We start from the raw sequence: 18,973 nt of genomic DNA, 5'->3' as shown, positions 1-18,973 counted from the left end.
GGGAGCCTTGTGGCTCAGAGCTGTGTCACGCTATGGTCAGCATCCCCTGGTCTTACACAGCAGAATGGCATAGTTCTGCTCCCAGGGGACCCTGCAGAGGCAGTGGCAGGCTTTGCCTCAAAAATAAAATGTTTACAAACAGCAGTGTTGTTGAAACCTAACCAGAGTTTGTTTAAACCAATACACTAAACTTTGCATGTACAAATATTGAAATTATGTACAGGTGGCTGATGAAGTGAGTCATCTCCCAGAATAACCTACGGCTGTTCTGCACTCATTAAACAGTTCCATCCCATCGCATGTAAACTTCGAGCCTAATCTGTGCTCATGTTCATACAACTTCTGTATGTCACATAAGTGATGAGTAAGCAATTGTACCCTCTCTGTTTCAAAATATGTAGAGCCTGGACAACGGGATGTAATAGTTGGCTTAGCAGTTACGGCCTGATCCTGATTGGTGTCAAGTACCCCCCCAAAGATATGATCCGAACTTTCGTGAGTAGCTTTGAACACTCCATCGCCTGCTACACACTGCTGTTCCCTCTGAGGTTCTGCTTTGAAGATTCCTCGAAGTCCCACCCAGACAACTGCATTTCCAGCTGTGTTTTCATGAAACAACCACCACCACGGGACAGTTTGGCTACTCCAGAGAGAGAGAGAGAAACTATGCTCTGTCCTATTTCTTCTATTCAAAAGTAGTGCTGCAAGCTCAGGCTAATGTTGACTATGTTTTGGCACAACTTTCATATAATCTCTCTACAGAGAAAATAGCACTGCATATAGGTGTCTTCTCTGCAAAACACCCATGAAAATGCTAGTATCAGAGGCAGCAAATAATACCTCAAAGCTGCTGTGTTTTATAGGGCTGGAAATAATATTTTTAGTGTCTTCTCTATTGCACTGTATCATCAGTAGTAAATAAATTTGATTTATTCAGTACAGTAGATGATTGGATGGACTAAGTTATAGAAGCATTTTGTTCAGGATTCAAATTCAAGGACATTTTCATGGGAGTTTTGTTTGGAACTCAGTGCTATGTCCTCTGACACACCCAAGAGCATACCTGCTGCTGCTGCAAATCATAATAATGTATTTGATGTTGAACCCTGCAGCAGGATGTAGTGTATTTATCAAAAGACCAGAAAAAGCTTTCCGAGCTTTAAAAGAACTAATTAAAATGTATTACTCAAGTATCAATTCCCAATTATTCCTAGTAGGGCTGTCGATTAATTGCAGTTAACTCACATGATTAACTCAAAAAAATTGTGATTAAAAATTAAGTGATTAATTTCAGTTTTAATTTCACTTTTAAATACCCACCAAAATTTATTAATTTTTCAAATATATTGCTTTCAATTACAACATGGAATTCAAGTGTTCAGTGCTCACTTTATATTATTTTTATTACAAATATTTGCATTGTAAAAAATGATAAAAGAAATAGTATTTTTCAATTCACCTCATGCAAGCACCTTAGTGCAATCTCTTTATTGTGAAAGTGCAACTTACAAATGTAGATTTTTTGTTGTTACATAACTTCATTCAAAAACAAAACAATGCAAAATTTTAGAGCCTACAAGTCCACTCAGTTCTACTTCTTGTTCAGCCAATTGCTAAGACAAACACATTTGTTTACATTTACAGGAGATAATGCTGTCCTCTTATTTACAATGGCACCTGAAAGCGAGAACAGACAAACATTCACATAGCACTTTTGTAGCCAGCATTGCAAGGTATTTAAGTGCCAGATATGCTAAACGTTCCTATGCGCCTTCATGTTTTGGGCACCATTCCAGAGGACATTCTTCCATGCTGATGATGCTTGTTAAAAATATAATGCATTAAACAAACTTGTGACTAAACTCCTTGGGGGAGAATTGTATGTCTCCTGCTCTGTGTTTTACCCGCATTCTGCCATATATTTCATATTACAGCAGTCGCAGGTGTTGACCGAGCATGTTGTTCGTTTTAAGAACATTTTCACTGCAGATTTGACAAAACGCAAAGAAGGTACCAATGTGAGATTTCTAAAGATTGCTACAGCACTTGACCCAAGGTTTAAGAATCTGAAGTGCCTTCTAAAATCTGGGAGGGATGAGGTATGGCACATGCTTTCAGAAGTCTTAAGAGAACACCACTCCGATGCAGAAACTACAGAATCTTAACCACCAAAAAAGAAAAATCAACCTTCTGCTGGTGGCATCTGACTCAAATGAAAATGAAAATGCATTGTCTGCACTGCTCTGGATCATTATCGAGTAGAACCTGACATCAGTATGGACACGTCCTCTGGAATGCTGGTTGAAGCATGAAGGGACATATGACGACTCTTTAGCACATCTGGCATGTAAATATCTTGCAACACCATCTACAATAGTGCCATGTGAATGCCTGTTCTCAAGAAGCAGGCAGCATTATCTCCTGCAAATTGTAACCAAACTTATTTGTCAAAATGATTGGCTGAACAAGAAGTCTGAGTGGACTTGTAGAATTATGTACAAAAAATAACTGCACTCAAAAATATAAAAATCTTTAGAGCCTACATTTGTAAGTTCAAATTTCATGATAAAGAGATTGCACTAAAATACCTGTATTAAGTGAACTGAAATATTTTTACAGTGCAAATATTTATAATCAAAATATAAAGTGAGCACTGTACGGTTTGTATTCTGTGTTGTAATTGAAGTCAATATATTTGCAAATGTGGAAAACATCCAAAAATATTTATATAAATGGTATTTTATTATTGTTTACCAGTGCGATTAATCTTTTTAATTGCACGATTAATCATGATTTTTTTTAAATGGCCCGACAGCCCTAATTCCTATGAAATTTAAGATTTGGTAAGCTGGAGGTTTTGAACTGAAACATGTTTATGAAATTCTGTATAGACAAATTTTGTACATCCTATAAATCATGTATGTGATTTTTAATGTGCACTAGCAATCTTTGAGACTTGTGTTTGTAAGAACCAAAGGAAGAAGTTTGCTAAATATATTGCATTCTCTCCAGGACTATTCTTGGGATGCAAAGAAAGAATCCTTAACATCCTTCCAGCTGTATTATGCTCGAAGTTTGATTCATCAGTCCAACAAAATAAACCTTCATTTCCAGACCCTGAGAACAGGGATTTTCTGAAGCTAAGCACTAATACTGAAGAATGCTTCAGTGCCTTACACAAATCACAGTGGCTCTAGACCTTTGGTGCCTGAGCTCAAAGTGAAAGTGTGTAAGTTCAGGATGTGAATTTTGGTACTTTGAACTGTGGGCTGTTTACTATTGATAGGAGAGTTCTGGTATGGTTGGGTGAACTATGTCTCAATCCATGCTGGGGGCCACAGTATCCAGAGTTAAAGGAATAGCGAATATAAAATGTACTGCATTAGTTTTCAGGTGAATATTCCAGTTCATAGAAGGACATTGTCTATTGTATATCTTGGCAGTAATTTTGAATGTACTGAGCCCAATTACACAAAATGAAAAATTGATTTGTGGAGTACTGCATTACCAGGAATTCTACTATCACTCCTGCAAGCCTTCTCTTATCTGCATCTGTTCTACCTCTTTACTCATCTTTCATATTCTCCACTCTGCACCCCTTTCTCTCCCTTTTAGTTTCACACTCCTTTAATTCTCCCTGCATTCTTCAATCTACCCTGTTTCCTCCCCCTTGCCTCTTGTCTTCCTGGGGCTCTGCTGAAAAGTGTGATTTCAGGAAAAATATTTTGCCAGACTTCAGGTGGAAGAATTTGTTTGTTCTACCTAACCATTTTGAAGCTTTAAACACTGAAGTTCTTCAGCTATTTCTAAGATGATGGAGAGGAAGGAATGTTGAATAATATGGTGGATGTGGCCCACCTTTTATTTGTGTTTAATTTTCTAAAATGCTTTGTCTGAATACAATGATCATTGAAGGGGCAAGTATGAGACAGCTGGAGTCCTCTGTTTATTCATAGCACAGTTTCAGCATGGGTGGGAACAGCATGAGCTTCTCCATTTTGATCCAGCCACGTATCTCAGCTCTGGCTGTCAGGTACCACATGTGTAGAATGCCCTTAGCCACTCAGTCCTTGGTTTCTCTGATGAGAATGTCTGAGGATGCCAAATGTGGTAGTGGTTTTTGTGATGTGGACAACTGTCCAATGGAAAAATAGACTTAGAGCACCAAGCACAGAGACCATTAAACAGTCAGATGGTAGCTTTTGGGCAGTACCACCGTGAGATGGATTTGGAATTGACAACATAGAGACTAAAGATTTTATAGTGCATTACCAGTCCATTTCCATTCTTTGGTCATTTTACTGACAGAGTTGTGCTTCTGGGGCTTAAGGGTTTTGCTGTCTATTTTGGGGGTTTTGACTTTGCATCTCTGGAAATTTTTATGGAATCAAAAATCTTTGGGGTTTCTCTTGTAATCAGTCTGAAAGGTCTAGAAATCCATACTATTTTATCAGTCTGGGATTATAAAACATCTTACCAGTCTCTCCTTCATTGCATTAAGAAACTGATCTTTATGGTAGGCTTGTTCTTGTTCAGATCGCCTCAGCTGGATTTCTGTCCATTTTTGTTGGTCCTGAATTTGATCCCGGAGGTCATTTAGAAGACTATTCACCCTAATATTAAGAAGGTTTAATCTTTTAGCAATATATCTGAGTTTTAGTCAATGTTATGTGAAAACCTTAGTCACTCGAGTAAATTGTTAACAAGCCAGGCTGGCTTAGTTCTGATGCACGTTGTCATCTGGGGGGAGAAGATTGGAGAAGTGAATGCGTGTAATAGTTTATTTTCCCATTCCAATCAAATTTACTCTTGAAATGGATTGGTTCTATTCCATTTCTAGTCGTATCAGGGATCCAACTGGTTGTGGTCACTACAGTATCGGGCTGAGCATACCCTATATTGTTGGCACCAGGAAGAGCAGCAAAGTCAGGGCTGAGCTGGAAATGGAAACATGGAAAGACAGAATAGAAGCTTGTGAGAGTACAAGGAGATCAGTTTGCCTTGGGGGTGTATGGGAGTCTGGAAGTCCTCCAAAAAGACAGACGATAAAGTCCAGAAAGCAGACAAAGGAGGGAGAGGGAGAGGGATTGAGGCTAACAGCTCAGAAATCAGAGCTGTGAACAGTGTCTAGTTAGAGGGGGCTGTGTGCTTTAGACTTTGGTCTTTTTATGCTGCAAAAATGTGATATAATGTACATTGTGAGCTATATTACAGAGATGATTTTAGGACCAAGTTCCAGTTATAAATGTAAATTTCCAAGCTTTTGTGGGTGACCTGACCTTAAAGAGTATTAGAAAATAATATTTTCTATGCTAATTTCTGACATATTTTTTCTCCTGTAAACTGACTCCTGGAATTCTAATTTGAGTGGTACTACTGAGTAAGTGCACAGCTCTGGGGCAAGCCAGCTGGGCTTTTGTGCCTCAGTCAAAATATAAAACAGAAGCTTATAACAAAGCATTCCTGGAAGGCACATTTACTTGTAATTCTAAAGTTCAAATATCATCCTAAAAAAATTGAGAGACTTTTTTAAACAATGCTACAGGTACAGTGTTATTAGTCTGGTGGTAGAGATAATGATAATTAACAGTAACTGAGATTCTGAAAACAAGAACAGAGCAATAGTAAATGACTTGCTATACATGGAATTTGACATCAGTTCTTGCCTGTAGCTCACACCTATCAAGAGCTATTTTAAATAATGCATTGGGTCATTTTGTTATTGCTAAACAAAAACCAAACAATTGCAAGAGATTGTTTGGAAAGTTCAAGAATGAAAATTTGAGCAATTTTCTCTATCATATCAATGGACTCACTTTCTGGAAAAAGGAGCCCCCCCATTTATCAAGAAAAATGATAACAATCCTGTACTACAAGTTTTTCCCCATAGTCAGCGATAAGCCAGGGATGAATAGGCTTGCAGAAAGGAGTGGTGAGGGACCAGAAAAAAAATCAGTTCATTCATTTTCTCTGCCCACTTAAGAGCAATAAGTTTCCTCATAATCCTGCAGTCTTTCCCTACTTATAGCTATTCAAAACGCTGCTGCAAATATTTTCCTGGCTCATTGTTTCTCTGTAACATCTCTTAGCATGCCTCTACTGGCTCCCCTTTAACACAAACTAATCTTCTCTGCTTTAAGGCCCGTCATGGTTTATCCCTGCCTTACCCATCATCTTTTATATTACTACTGAGACACCACTCTTGCCTCCACTATGCCATTCTTCAGCATCCATTTGTAAAGTTTTCAAAAAGCATCTTCACATTTCCTCCCTTGCCAGCCCTCCCACATAAAAGATCCCTGTAAACAACCACTAAGCTACCTCATTGGCCTCCTTCAAAGCCCCCCTAAAACGCTCTCCTCTGCATGATGCCTATAAAAAACCTCAACAATGATTGGTCAGTTGGCATGCTATGACCATTTCTGCTCATACTTATCAGTTTCACTAGTCTATTTCTTTGAGCTTCCCCACTGTTTGTTGTATCCACCTGTTATCTCTTGTTTTACTGTTAGCTCTTTGGGAGAGGGACTGTATTTTCATTGTGCTTTATAGAACCTAGCACATCATTGGGGTCCCTAGGTACCACTGGAATGCAAATCGTAATCAGGGAGATAATATACATTTTTTTGCCAAGTGGTGTTGCTTAAGTGCTTTTCCTGGAAATGTTTTTACTTGCTCCTGAGAAAATACACTGAGTGTATTGAGATCATACAGATAGTATGGTACAGTGGTCAACCTGAGCAATTTAAAGGGAGTCAGGAGGGGAGATATAATTGGTATTACTGAAAAGTGAGTGGGTGAGTCACTTGACTGGAATGCTAAAGCTCATATTTAGGAAAGAGTGGGCAGAAGAGGGTGGGGGAGAATGGCAGTCTGTGTCAAAGATACCATTACATGCTTTAGAATTTGACAATTCAGAAGGGCAGGATCTGTTATATGTACAGATCAATGTGCTAACTGAAATCACAAGATGGGGAATTTGCCTGTACAAGTTGTGAATTCTGATCAAGGATATGAAGTGGTTCTTTTGAAAGGACTGTATTTTTGAATACCTCTAGGTGCATGTGGCTCCCATCCTTGCTGACGTGGGCTGTGTCACATCCTTCCCTGACCAGGTTCAAAAGGTGTTAGAAATTGCTAGCTACCTGTTCAGGTAGAAGCATCTTGAGACAATAGGTTAGTTCAAGCCTAGGAGAACCTGTCATATCCTATCTCTCTGAAGGGGGCTGGTGAAGGAGAGAGTAGAAAATTTCCAGAGAGGACAAAGCAAGAGATGGCAAACATTTTGAAAAGATTGGGGGGGGGGGGAGAAGAGAAGAGAGAGAAGAATTCTCAGAGTCACACAGGACCAAGGAGAAGAGATGGATGTGTTTTCTTAGTGGGGGTGTGGGGGCAATTTAGCTGAGGGACCAACCAAGATCAAAGCAAACTCGCCTGCAGAGTGAGCGAATGAGAGAGAGATGCACTAAGGTTCAGATAAGTCATGTCACTGCAGGGGAAGGGTCCTGGGTCTCCCAGAGGACCCTGGCACCAGCACAAAGAATGGTCCAGAGTGGTAAAGAAACTGAGTGAGTTGGAGGGGAAGGGGAGGGAAGCATATAGGGTTTATTTTTGTCTGGATCTGTAAATTTTTCATGTTAAGTAAGAGCAAATGTATTTTAGACTCCTGTGCAAAGTGTCTGTTGTGTAGACATCTCACATGCCCCTTGAAGACAAGCTGTAAACCTAGCAGGTGTGTTTAAGCTATGGGGGAACCAGAGGTGTCACCACTGGTAACAAGGATTGGTCCAGAGGCTGCTCAAGACAATCTGCCTCCTCTAGGCAAAACTTCAGTGTGTGTCTCCCCTCCACCTCCTAGAAAAGGCACATTGGACTTTTTTGGTGGGGAGTGTGGTGAGCCTTCCAGTAATTGTAGTAGAATTGGGGGAGCCAAGTGCCAGGTTGCAGTGCCATTCACTCAAGTTTAGCCTAGTGTCTCTCCATCATGATGTGGGGAGGGGCTAGCTGGGTAAAATTTGAGTGAGCAGCATTGTGACCTGGTGCATGGGGTTGCAGCATAGTTCAGGTTTGGCCTGGCTGCCATGATACCCTAGGCAGCTGCCTAGTTTGCTTGTAGTTAGAGCAGCCACAGGGCTGGGCAGTGGGACTGCAGGGTCTCAGTTTGCAGAAAGTTAAGTAAGGGATCCTTACTGAGTGTGAGCCTAGACACCTCGAGCTGGGGCAGTGCCTGGGCTCCGTTCAGACTCTGGAGGGATTCAGCATTTGGATCCCCTCAGAGCAGTCTAGTGAGTGTCCAAGAGGGGGAGCTCATCTAGAGCTGTGACAGGGCTACTGGGTAAGGTTGTGTTACCACCTAACCACACAAACGCAGGATGAACAGCTCCTTAAACATCTTTTTATAAGGTGTAGAAAGAAAAAATGTGAGAATTTATTTTAACACAAAGTATTGTAAGCAAGGTGGGGGTAATTCTATAGTAGACCTCATTCTGATCGATAAAGCTGAATTGGTCACTCCACTAAAAATTGATGGTTGCCTAGGTGCAGGTGATCATGACCAGCATATATTTCCTGATGCCCTAGCATAGCTACAGCGTCTGCCAGACCTAAAGGTCCACCTATTCCCCACCCTTCCTGCCCACCTGCACAAATGGGTGAAGTAGCAGCTCTATGGAGCCCGTTTCCCTTCCCATGCTGCTTCCAATGGCATGGGTAGCCGGAACAGGGGTATGGGGGGGTACCTTGATTTCCTGTACACCCCTGTGCTGCCACACTAGCCAGGCTGCAAGTCAGCCATAAATGTTATGGTAAATTGATCAAATGTGGCTAGTGCCTTTTTGAGTATGGTAAGCTTCATTGACTTTTGAATTTGTTGTTTTTTCTGGGTGGCATTTGGTGGCTCTTCATTTTAAGAATTAGTTTTTAAAACAATATTATTCAATTCTACATTTTTAATAGATGACTGTATTGTGTATGTCTTCCCTCAGCATTTTTGCATGTATATAAATCAATCTGTTTTGCTGTTTCATGCCAACTCCATCATCAGACTAAAGCATTCAGAGTGCATTAATATAATTAAAAAACCCAAACTTTCCATCACCTACTTGAAATCCAGAAGTTGCAATTCATGGTGTTGATCCCCCTGGACTGTCTTTAAATGAGAGCTTTGCTCAGAGTTGGAAGTCTCGATCTTGTCTAATAGCCGCATTACCTAATGAAAATTCAACAGGGAATGTTTTCATGAGCCAAACTATCAGCACTTACATTAACTACACATTATTGCTACAGGAGCTGGGCAATCAGCCTGAACTTAAGATGGGTGTGCAACTGAAAGTGCTTTTTCCAAAAGTAATTTCACGGCATGCTAAAGTCTAGCAGTCAAACTTCTGGCTGTATACTCTGTACTCTTTGGACCAGATTCTGCAAGATGCGGACCACCATTTAACTCCTATTGAGGTCAGTGGGGACTGAGCCCTTTATAAGGTAAAATTCGTATATACAGCTACCTATCGTGGCTCCCAACTCTATTTACAATGCATGATGATTCACTGGTAGCATTCTTTATAGCATTCCAAATACTTGATGCTAAATGGTTTTATGTAGAGAATCCAGGATGCAGGTCTACCTAAATTGGGAGACCAAATCTGAGAAAATTTGAAATACCATGAGTTTGATTATGTTCAGTACATTTGGCAGATGAATTTAATTAGGCCCTAATGTAAAGGCTTTTTTGAAGTTCATGCAAGACTTTAATCATGAGCTAAAAATCACCTACTGGGAAATTATAATTCATTTGGCAATTAGAAAACTGTATATGGCAAATGTAATCCCAAACTAAACAGGGCCAATTCTGCCACCATTATATACTGTTAGTACCTTAATCCATAGGAGTAGGATCATTGATATCCACAGGACTACTTAAGGTGAGTCAACTAAGACCCACAGTGATTACATTGTTTTCTGAACATAAGAACAGCCATACTGGGTCAGACCAATGGTCCATCTAGCCCAGTATCCAGTCTTCTGTTCATTCCCTCTGGCATTGACCACTGTCAGAACAGGTAGTCATCAAGTGACCCATACCTTGTCACCTATTCCCAGTAGGGTGACCAGGCAGCAAGTGTGGAAAAATCAGGACAGGGAGTGGGGGGGGGGGGGGCTAACAGGAGCCTATATTAGAAAAAGACCCAAAAATCGGGACATCTGGTCACCCTAATTCCCAGCTTCTGGAAAACAAAGGCTTGGGAAACTTCAGAGCATGGTTTTTGCATCCCTGCCCATCCTGGCTAATAGCCATTGATGGACCAATCCTTCATGAACTTATCTAGTTCTTTTTTGAACCCTGTTATACTCTTGGCCTTCACAACATCCTCTGGCAAGGGGTTCCACAGGTTGACTGTGCACTGTGTGAAAAAATACTTCCTTTTGTTGTTTTAAACCTGCTGGCTATTAATTTCATTTGGTGACCTAGTTCTTGTGTTATGAGGAGTAAAGAACACTTCCTTATTTACTTTCTGCACACCAGTCATGATTTTATGGACCTCTATCATGTACCCCTTAGTTGTCTCTTTTCCATGCTGAAGAGTCCCAATCTTATTAATCTCTCCTCATATGGAAGCTTTTCCATACCCCAAATAATTTTTGTTGCTCTTTTCTGAACCTTTTCCAGTATATCTTTGAGATGGGACAACCACATGTGCACACAGTATTCAAGATGTGTGCATACCATGGATTTTATATAGAGGCACTATGCTGTTTTCTGTCTTCTTATCTGTCCCTTCCTCAGTGAGACCCAACATGGTTAGCTTTTTTGACTGCCACTGTACATTGAGTGGATGTTTTCAGAGAACTATCCAGAACATCATAAATATTTCTTTTCTTGAGTGGCAACAGCTAATTAAGACCCCATCATTTTATATGTCTAGTTGGGATGATGTTTTCATTGCATTTATCAACACTGAATTTCATCTGCCATTTTGTTGCCCAGTCACCCAGTTTTGTGAAATCCCTCTAATTCTCCTCAGTTTGCTTTGGACTTAACTATTGTGACAGAATGGCCAATGTTGATATGGTGGGTCCCATGCTTTTCTTGGCAGGGGGCACCAAGGACCCCACTAGTGGCCCAGGAAGATAGTAGAGGACAGAAGTAGGGGAGGGGTCTGGGTTTGCTCCTTACTCTGAGCCCCAGCCCCTCCCAACCCCTGCAGATTTCTTACCCTCGGTCCTTGATGCTGAGGCAGGGTCTCCCTTCCTTCAGTTCTCTGGTTTTCCAAGTCTCAGCAATGCACCTTCAAACTCCAGTCCTCTTTCCTTCCTCAGACACCCTCACTGCCTGAAGCAGGGGATTTTATTAGGTTCCTGACAGGGCCTTACTTGACTACAGGTGCTCCAATTAACCTGTAGCAACTCTCCCTAGTCTACAGGGAGCTACGCCTTAATTAGCCTAGGGTTTATACATCTCCCCTCTTCCACTGCTTCCTAGCCCTCCTGTATCAGGCTATGTTGAGTAGTTTTCTATCATCTGAAAATTTTGCCCCTCATGGTTTATGCCTTTTTCCAGATCATTTATGAATATGTTGAACAGTATTTTTTCCAGTACAGACTCCTGGGGGGACACCATCATTTACTTCTCTCCATTCTGAATACTGACCATTTATTCCTACCTTTTGTTGCCTCTCTTTTAAATACTGATTCATGATAGGACCTTCCTGCTTATCCCTGACAGCTTACTTTGTCAAAAGCTAAGTACACTGTATCCACTGGTTCACCCCTGTTCACATGCTTGTTGACCCTCCTCCTCCCCCCAAAAAATTCTAGTAAATTGGTGAGAATGATTTCCCTTTACAAAAACCAGGTTGACTCTTCCCCAACAAATCATGTTAGTCTATGTTGTCTGATAATTCTGTTCTTTACTATAGTTTTCCAATATAGTTTTCTGATCAATAGGTTAACTTGCATTCAGATTCTGTTCTTCTGCATTCTATTTAGGGTCATTCTGTGAGAAGATACGTTTTCTCTTCAGTGGACACTGTTGTTCCATTTTCTGCTTAATGTCTCTATATGAGGTGGCTGACTTGGTATTTTTTTTAACCACACATTTGTATGCTGCTTCATGGGATTTTAGCACATACCTGTTCTGCTTTCCATTTAGTAGGGAGGCAGGATGTTTTTACATGTATTGAAAGAGACAGATTTCCAAACAGTATCTTATAATACAGGTAAAATATCTTCATCTGAACTGCCATGGGTAGTTCTGCCTTGGAGCAGATGAAGCTGATATTTGCACTGTATGAAATGACTGGAAGCTTGTTTTACATAGAAGCACATTCATGCAGAATGCAGTGAATTGACTATTTTAAATAAGGAAATTAAAGACTAAGGTATAGTAAATTTCATCTAAATAGAAACCTTTAATGAATATGGTGGGTACTCACTGGGGTGGAAGGAGGGACCGGCAGTTATTACTTGGTAAGAGGCAAGTTACCCCTGTGTAAAGATATTATTTATGTACTCAATCCTGCAGGATGCGAATCAGCTTGTATTTGTATTGAAGGCAAAGGGAGCTCAGGGTGCTAGTCTTTGACAGGAGAGGTTGAATGCTAGGAATACCCTACAGCACTGTTGGTTGTGAAAATATCCATACATCCATGCTATATACACTGCAGAAGAAAATACTTTAGCAGAAAAAGTGAAAGTTTTACCCTAAGAATGACAAGTTCAAGAGCACTTTGGAATGGTTCCAAAATTTGCATGGCTAATTAGTGATGAACTTAAGCAACTAGATCTGTCCCAGCTACTTTCTGAAGCTGAAACTAAAGAATAAAATCCTGGTTTCCTGTGGTATTTTCCAACTTCAAAGTCCTTGGATCTGAAATTTCAAGATGCATTTTAAAACAAGAAAGGGCTCAAGGCTCTAAGGTTTGTGTAATGAAATATTATTAGCAAATTATAATGGGATTTTTTTTTTTAAGCATTTCATGATCCCCACATCCCAGGATTACATTGTTTAGTTTGCATTTCTCCTTAGTGTGTGTGAGAGTGTGTGTACACACACTCCCATGATGCTATCGTATAATGTTATTGGAATGGAAAGGGGCTTGTTCAAACAAATCAATAAACCAATGTCAATATCACGTCCTCCATTAACATTGGTCAGCAGTTGTGATGAGAAAGATACTTATATCCCATATCTTACAGCCAAAAGATATTTTCATTGTGTTCATCTGCTCACCTTCATCTCTAAACTATTAGCATAACTTTCTGAGGTAGAGCGGATGCCACCAATCTCTTTCTCTAGCCTCTGGATCTCGTGCCTTATGATATTTATGTCTCCAGATAGCTTTGCAATGCTCGCATCACATCTAGAATAAAAAAAAAAGAGGTTAACTACAAAACACGAAGAGTATCAATAGTAGAATAATGATGTTATTTTTGCACTTGAAGACAATTGCTAGCCTCACCATGCCACCATTCAGTTGCCCCATGTCCCCTCGTAGCATCCTGACTGTGGCAGGATACCCTGAGCTAGACAAACATTGATACAATAATTCTGATACCAACCCTGCTTCCAGTTCTGGTTGCCTAGGGATATAATTTCTTTTCTGTAAGAATTGAAGTCAACGGGAGTTGAAGACAGTCAGCATTTGGCCCTTAATTTGCAACTGTGAAGCATAGGGCTGATATGCTGAACATCTCATTAACCGCAGAGTTCCCACTGATGCAATGGAAACAGATGAAGCTCGGCAACTTAGAGGACCCAGTTCTACAGGTTTTGTACAATGAAATAATCCAACAATTAAAGAGTTAAATGAGTTCTAAAATGTATGCCCATGGGCTAAGTTGGGGTCCAGGTGCTGCTGTGTTTGCATTAGAAACAAATGCCTAGGAACAGAGATGATACATTGCTGCAACTGATGTTCTAGCTTGTTACTATAGCATACCTAGTTTGGAGGCAGATGCTAAGGAAGAGCAGTTTTAGTGCTGTTACTGACAGAAGTATACTGCTTTATAAGCAGTTTGTCACCATCTATTTCAACTCTCTCAACTGCATTCACCAAAATCTGTGTGGTGATTCAAAATGGGAAAATTTGACAATGACATTTGTTGAATAATAGAATGACTGAATAATATTTAATCAACTTAACTTCTAAGGCAGTTTAAAGTTCTGTTTTCCCTCTCTTGAATCTGTTATTTAACTACAAGTTAACAAAATGCCTAAGATGTTCAGGTGGAGTCACATCTACCACTTCTGTGCACGTCTTTCAATGTGAGAGGGGTGGCCAATGCACCTGCTACACAGCATGGAGGGGAACCAGAATGTACCTGCACCACATCTTCACAGTTGGTGCCCTCCCTTGTGCAGGATATTCATGCCGGTTTCTCTGCATTAGAGCACTCCCACAATCTCTCTGTAGGCTGCAGCAGCTGGCCCTATAGGAGGATTTTTCTATTCAAATGTTAAGAGTACTTATAAGATAGTTGAAATAGAACTTTAAGGACACTACATACTATGCAATGTTACAAAAGCTGAGTAAGGAAATCAACTACATTTTAAATATTTGAATGAACTATTTTCCTAAGGACTAGACAGAGGGAAACAGCAGAAGGAGAGAGTCAACATTGTTGCTAGATAAAAGTCTGGAGAGAGATTTTGGTGGATGAGATTTAAAGTGTTTAAATAAAAGATGACAAAGCTACTCTGATGATTCTTGGATATTGTGATAGACCTCCAGAGCATTTAGATAAAATGGAAATGTCATTGTAGATAGAGACCTTGTAAGTAGGCCAGAACTTTGATCAAAAGGGATTATTGACTTGGAGAACAATTACATAACAACCAAGAAGGTGAACATATGTTTAGAGAGACAGCAGGGTTGCTTTCTTACACAGTTTGTTGAATTGTTTACTTGGTCAGCAGCTTTTTTGGCCCAAACCCTGGAAACGAAGCCAAGAATAATATGAAGTACAAAGGTTTCAGAGTAGCAGCCGTGTTAATCTAAGGTGCCACAAGTACTCCTTTTCTTTTTATGAAGTACAAAGCATCTACAATCTAAAGATTATGGAATTATTTGTTGTAAATTTCTTGTGAGAGCAAGAACTAGTGGGAAAAAAAACTCTAGGCAGGGTGAATCAAGTTTATATCTGGTGTAAGCTGGTACAACTCTAGAAGTTGAGAGAGCTGTTCCTGCTTAAAAATTGGTCCTATAACTTTTAAAATGTTGATTTTGCTGGCATGTGGAAAGCAAAGTCAGTTTTAATTCTGTTCTATAATGTGCAGGACAGAGTTCTAAAAGAGTCAGACCATCAGGGAGAGAGCATCTATATGCAACTGAAATTAAACCTGGCAAAAGATAACATGCAGCCTAGGATTTGCATAACTATTAATACTATAAGAGAGCCTGTGAAAATTAGGCACCTGGCTCCCATTTAGCTGTTAACTCCCTTAGACTCCTTTTCAAAATCCCAACTCTAAGCAATAAGTAGAAGAGTTTTGAAAAAATGTAAACATGAGAAATTTGAGACTGCTTAATGCAAGATGTGAAAAGTACAGTCATAGCAGATGAAGGTTCTGATTTTCATAATTGGGTAAAGATAACTGTTTGCATAACTGGTGGCTGGAGTTCTGGGCTGGGATCCATGAGATGTGTGTTCTATTACTGGCTCTTCCAGTGGGTTACTGGGTGGCCTTGGGCAAGTCACTACACCTCTCGGTCCCTTAGTTTTCCCATCTATAAAAAGGGGATACCGAGTCCTCCTTTCTAAAGCACTTTGAAATTGACAGAGGAAAAGTTCTCTATAGGAGCTAGATAGCATTATTAGCAAGATTATGTATGCAAATAACCAAACAGATGTCTAGGGTGTTTATGGATGCAGTTATTCTGGCTGCACACACAATTGCATGTGGAAAATGTGTGCACATTTTTGCATACCTATACAAAGATTCAGGCCTGAAGGTATACTATAGAAAGGAAAATTGGATCACTAAAAAGCTTGTATGCTATTGGAGCAAGAAGATAAGGAAACAGGAAACTGTTTAACATGTCGATCTAATTAACTGTTTATAAAAGAGGAAGACAAGAGTTGCCTAAGGTGAGGTTCCTGTTTCTTGGTCAGACAGACAGGGAGGGGCTAGACAGAGTGCAGACTGCAATGAAAGACTATCGAAACACCAAGACACTATAATTCCATGAGATTTAAATTATTTGCATATGAATAAGTAAACCTCAAATGATAAATTTATGCATTTTGTTATTGACATAAATATAGCCCCAGTTTCCTACTGTATCCTGTATCCTCAATTTTACAATTATAGGGAGTACAATGAAAGGAACAGTTTCTGTTTACCATTGTATCTAGCAGAGGATTAAAAAATTCTGAAGCACGTAGTAACTGTTTCTCATTCTGTAAACTTCATTCATGGCTTGTAATAATCTGATAAAGTTCTGGACTTTTCTGATTTCCATTGCTTTGTTATACAGAGAAGTATGCAAGAAAAAAAAAACAGGCAGAATTTAACCTTCAGAAGGAAGTGCAGAGTCCATCTCCTTGTTCAGTGTTTTGCTGGTGGGTTGAAGAGAGTACTTTTATGTTTATGGGGAGGGTCTCTTTTTGTTTACATTTGTCAGCTTTTGTATTTTTGCGCATATGGACATATGTCGCAACGACAATTGTGCTTGGGCTCATTTTGAAAATCAGGAAATTAGTATATATAATTTTGAGAGCAAACAAAATGGGAACACAACAATTAATGGAGTATCAAGTGCAGTGCCCCAAGGGTTGGTTTTGTTCAATAACTTCATTAATGATCTGGAGGATGGTGTGGATTGCACCCTCAGCAAGTTTGCAGATGACACTAAACTGGGAGGAGAGGTAGATACAATGGAGGGTAGGGATAGGATACAGAGGGACCTAGACAAATCAGAGGATTGGGCCAAAAGAAATCTGATGAGGTTCAACAAGGACAAGTGCAGAGTGCTGCACTTAGGACGGAAGAATCCCATACACTGCTACAGACTAGGGACCGAATGGTTAGGCAGCAGTTCTGCAGAAAAGGACCTAGGGGTTAAGTGGATGATAAGCTGGATAGGAGTCAACAGTGTGCCCTTGTTGCCAAGAAGGCCAATGGCATTTTGGGCTGTATAAGTAGGTGCATTGCCAGCAGATCGAGGGACATGATCATTCTTCTCTATTCGAGGTTGATGAGGCCTCATCTGGAGTACTGTGTCCAGTTTTGAGCCCCACACTACAAGAAGGATGTGGAAAAATTGGAAAACGTCCAGTGGAGGGCAACAAAAATGATTAAGAGGCTGAGGGAACTGGGATTGTTTAGCCTGCAGAAGAGAAGAATGAGGGGGGATTTGATAGCTGCTTTCAACTACCTGAAAGGGGGTTCCAAAGAGGATTATCTAGACTGTTCTCAGTGGTAGCAGATGACAGAACAAGGAGTAATGGTCTCAAGTTGCAGTGGGGGAGGTTTAGGTTGGATATTAGGAAAAACTTTTTCACTAGGAGGGTGGTGAAGCGCTGGAATGCGTTACGTAGGGAGGTGGTGGAATCTCCTTCCTTAGGAGTTTTTAAGGTCAGGCTTGACAAAGCTCTGGCTGGGATGATTTAGTTGGGGATTGGTTCTGCTTTGAACAGGGGGTTGGACTCTATGACCTCCTGAGGTCCCTTCCAACCCTGCTATTGTAGGATTCTACGTTGGGGGTGGGCTTTCCCTGTTATTCAGAAATGCCCTATAGAACTTTCAAGAATTTGATGATGCATTTGCTAGTAGTGAATCCCTTCTACACCATACTGAGGGAGAAAATTCAGATCTTGTGTTTGATCTTTCTGGAATAGATCAAAGGTATTATGGAGGTAATCATTTGGGGGAAGAGGTGGAGTGAAGAGAAAGGAGAACCTGGTTTGAATGACAAGCTCCAATGTACATTAGCATGCTCTATAGGATGGACCACAGAAGGATGAATTGCTGTAGCTCATGGACAGAGGGCCAGGGTTCATTAATGTCCTTTTCAGCCCAAATAGTTTTGTGCTCAGGGAAACTAAATCTACAAATTCAGTAGGAACCTATAATTATGGGTAGGCGATTCATGCTTCTGTTTAAAAAAAACAGAAAATTAGTCACTTAACTATGCAAATTTGCCTCCACCCACTTTGAACTCCGCTTCTTCTTCCTCATATGTCTGATGTAAATGTTGAGCAACAACTATATTTCATTAAGATGGTTAAGGCAGATATTTGCATCTGGAGTAGCAGAGTATTGCTGTGATGCATCCTTCATATTTGTGAATGGGGCATTGAGGAGTTATATGTTCCATGGTCTGTTCTGGGTGACCATGGTCACACACAGCAGAGTCTTTAATTTTCCATTTGAGCTAGTGTCAGAATCTTCTTTGTTGTGACATCACAGAAATTGCCATGGGAGTAACTATTGCAGCCTTGCAGAATAGGTTAGGACATCAATGCATGGATAAGGCAGGAGGAGGAAGATGGGGCTGACTGAAAGGAAGAAAACACATTTACATACAAATATCCTAGGGGGTGGTGTTGAATTGTACTATCCCACATGTAAAGCTTTGCAAGGGTAGGATTTAGCTTAACATCAAAGCTCAGAGTTTAAGGCATCATTCCATCCAGAGGACAGGATTACAGTGCTTGCCATGACAGCTCTGGGAGCGATCAAACACCATTGTGGGCAGAGGAGTGTGGAACACTAAGGGATCCCAAAGATCCTACTGGGAGAGCAAACCCATGAGTCTGTGGAGGAAGAGAGATGAAGTTGAGAACCTGCAGCAGGCTGACAGTGAAGCTACTGAAGCTATTCTGCTGGCCCATCCTGTGCAGAAAAACCTCAAGCAAGTTGTCCAACATTCAGCAGTAGTCTAAAGGTAGCAGCCCTTATACTGGTCAAGGTGCACAAGGGAAAGTATGCACTGGGAAGTCACAGGACAAGGTGTGATTAATTAGACACTAA

The 18,973-nt window shown here is 40.4% G+C and overlaps 1 protein-coding gene across 3 annotated transcripts in view; it reads right to left on the bottom strand.

The window, feature by feature from the left end:
- The window catches only part of FAM81B (family with sequence similarity 81 member B), a 62,338-nt gene that overhangs the window by 4,718 nt on the left and 38,647 nt on the right, over window positions 1-18,973 (bottom strand). The window contains exons 5-8 of one of the 3 annotated variants that reach the window (XM_073346214.1): window positions 14,320-14,427; window positions 13,229-13,358; window positions 9,102-9,208; window positions 4,478-4,613 (exon numbers count right to left, since the gene is read on the bottom strand). In XM_073346214.1, the coding sequence (XP_073202315.1) occupies window positions 4,478-4,613; window positions 9,102-9,208; window positions 13,229-13,358; window positions 14,320-14,427 (481 nt within the window). The remainder of the gene's footprint in view (window positions 1-4,477; window positions 4,614-9,101; window positions 9,209-13,228; window positions 13,359-14,319; window positions 14,428-18,973) is intronic. The other 2 variants (XM_073346215.1, XM_073346216.1) reach the window with 2 other exon arrangements.

This window comes from Lepidochelys kempii, chromosome 5 (assembly GCF_965140265.1).
Source record: "Lepidochelys kempii isolate rLepKem1 chromosome 5, rLepKem1.hap2, whole genome shotgun sequence".
NCBI lineage: Eukaryota > Metazoa > Chordata > Testudines > Cheloniidae > Lepidochelys > Lepidochelys kempii.
This window is presented reverse-complemented; position numbering and strand designations above follow the sequence as displayed.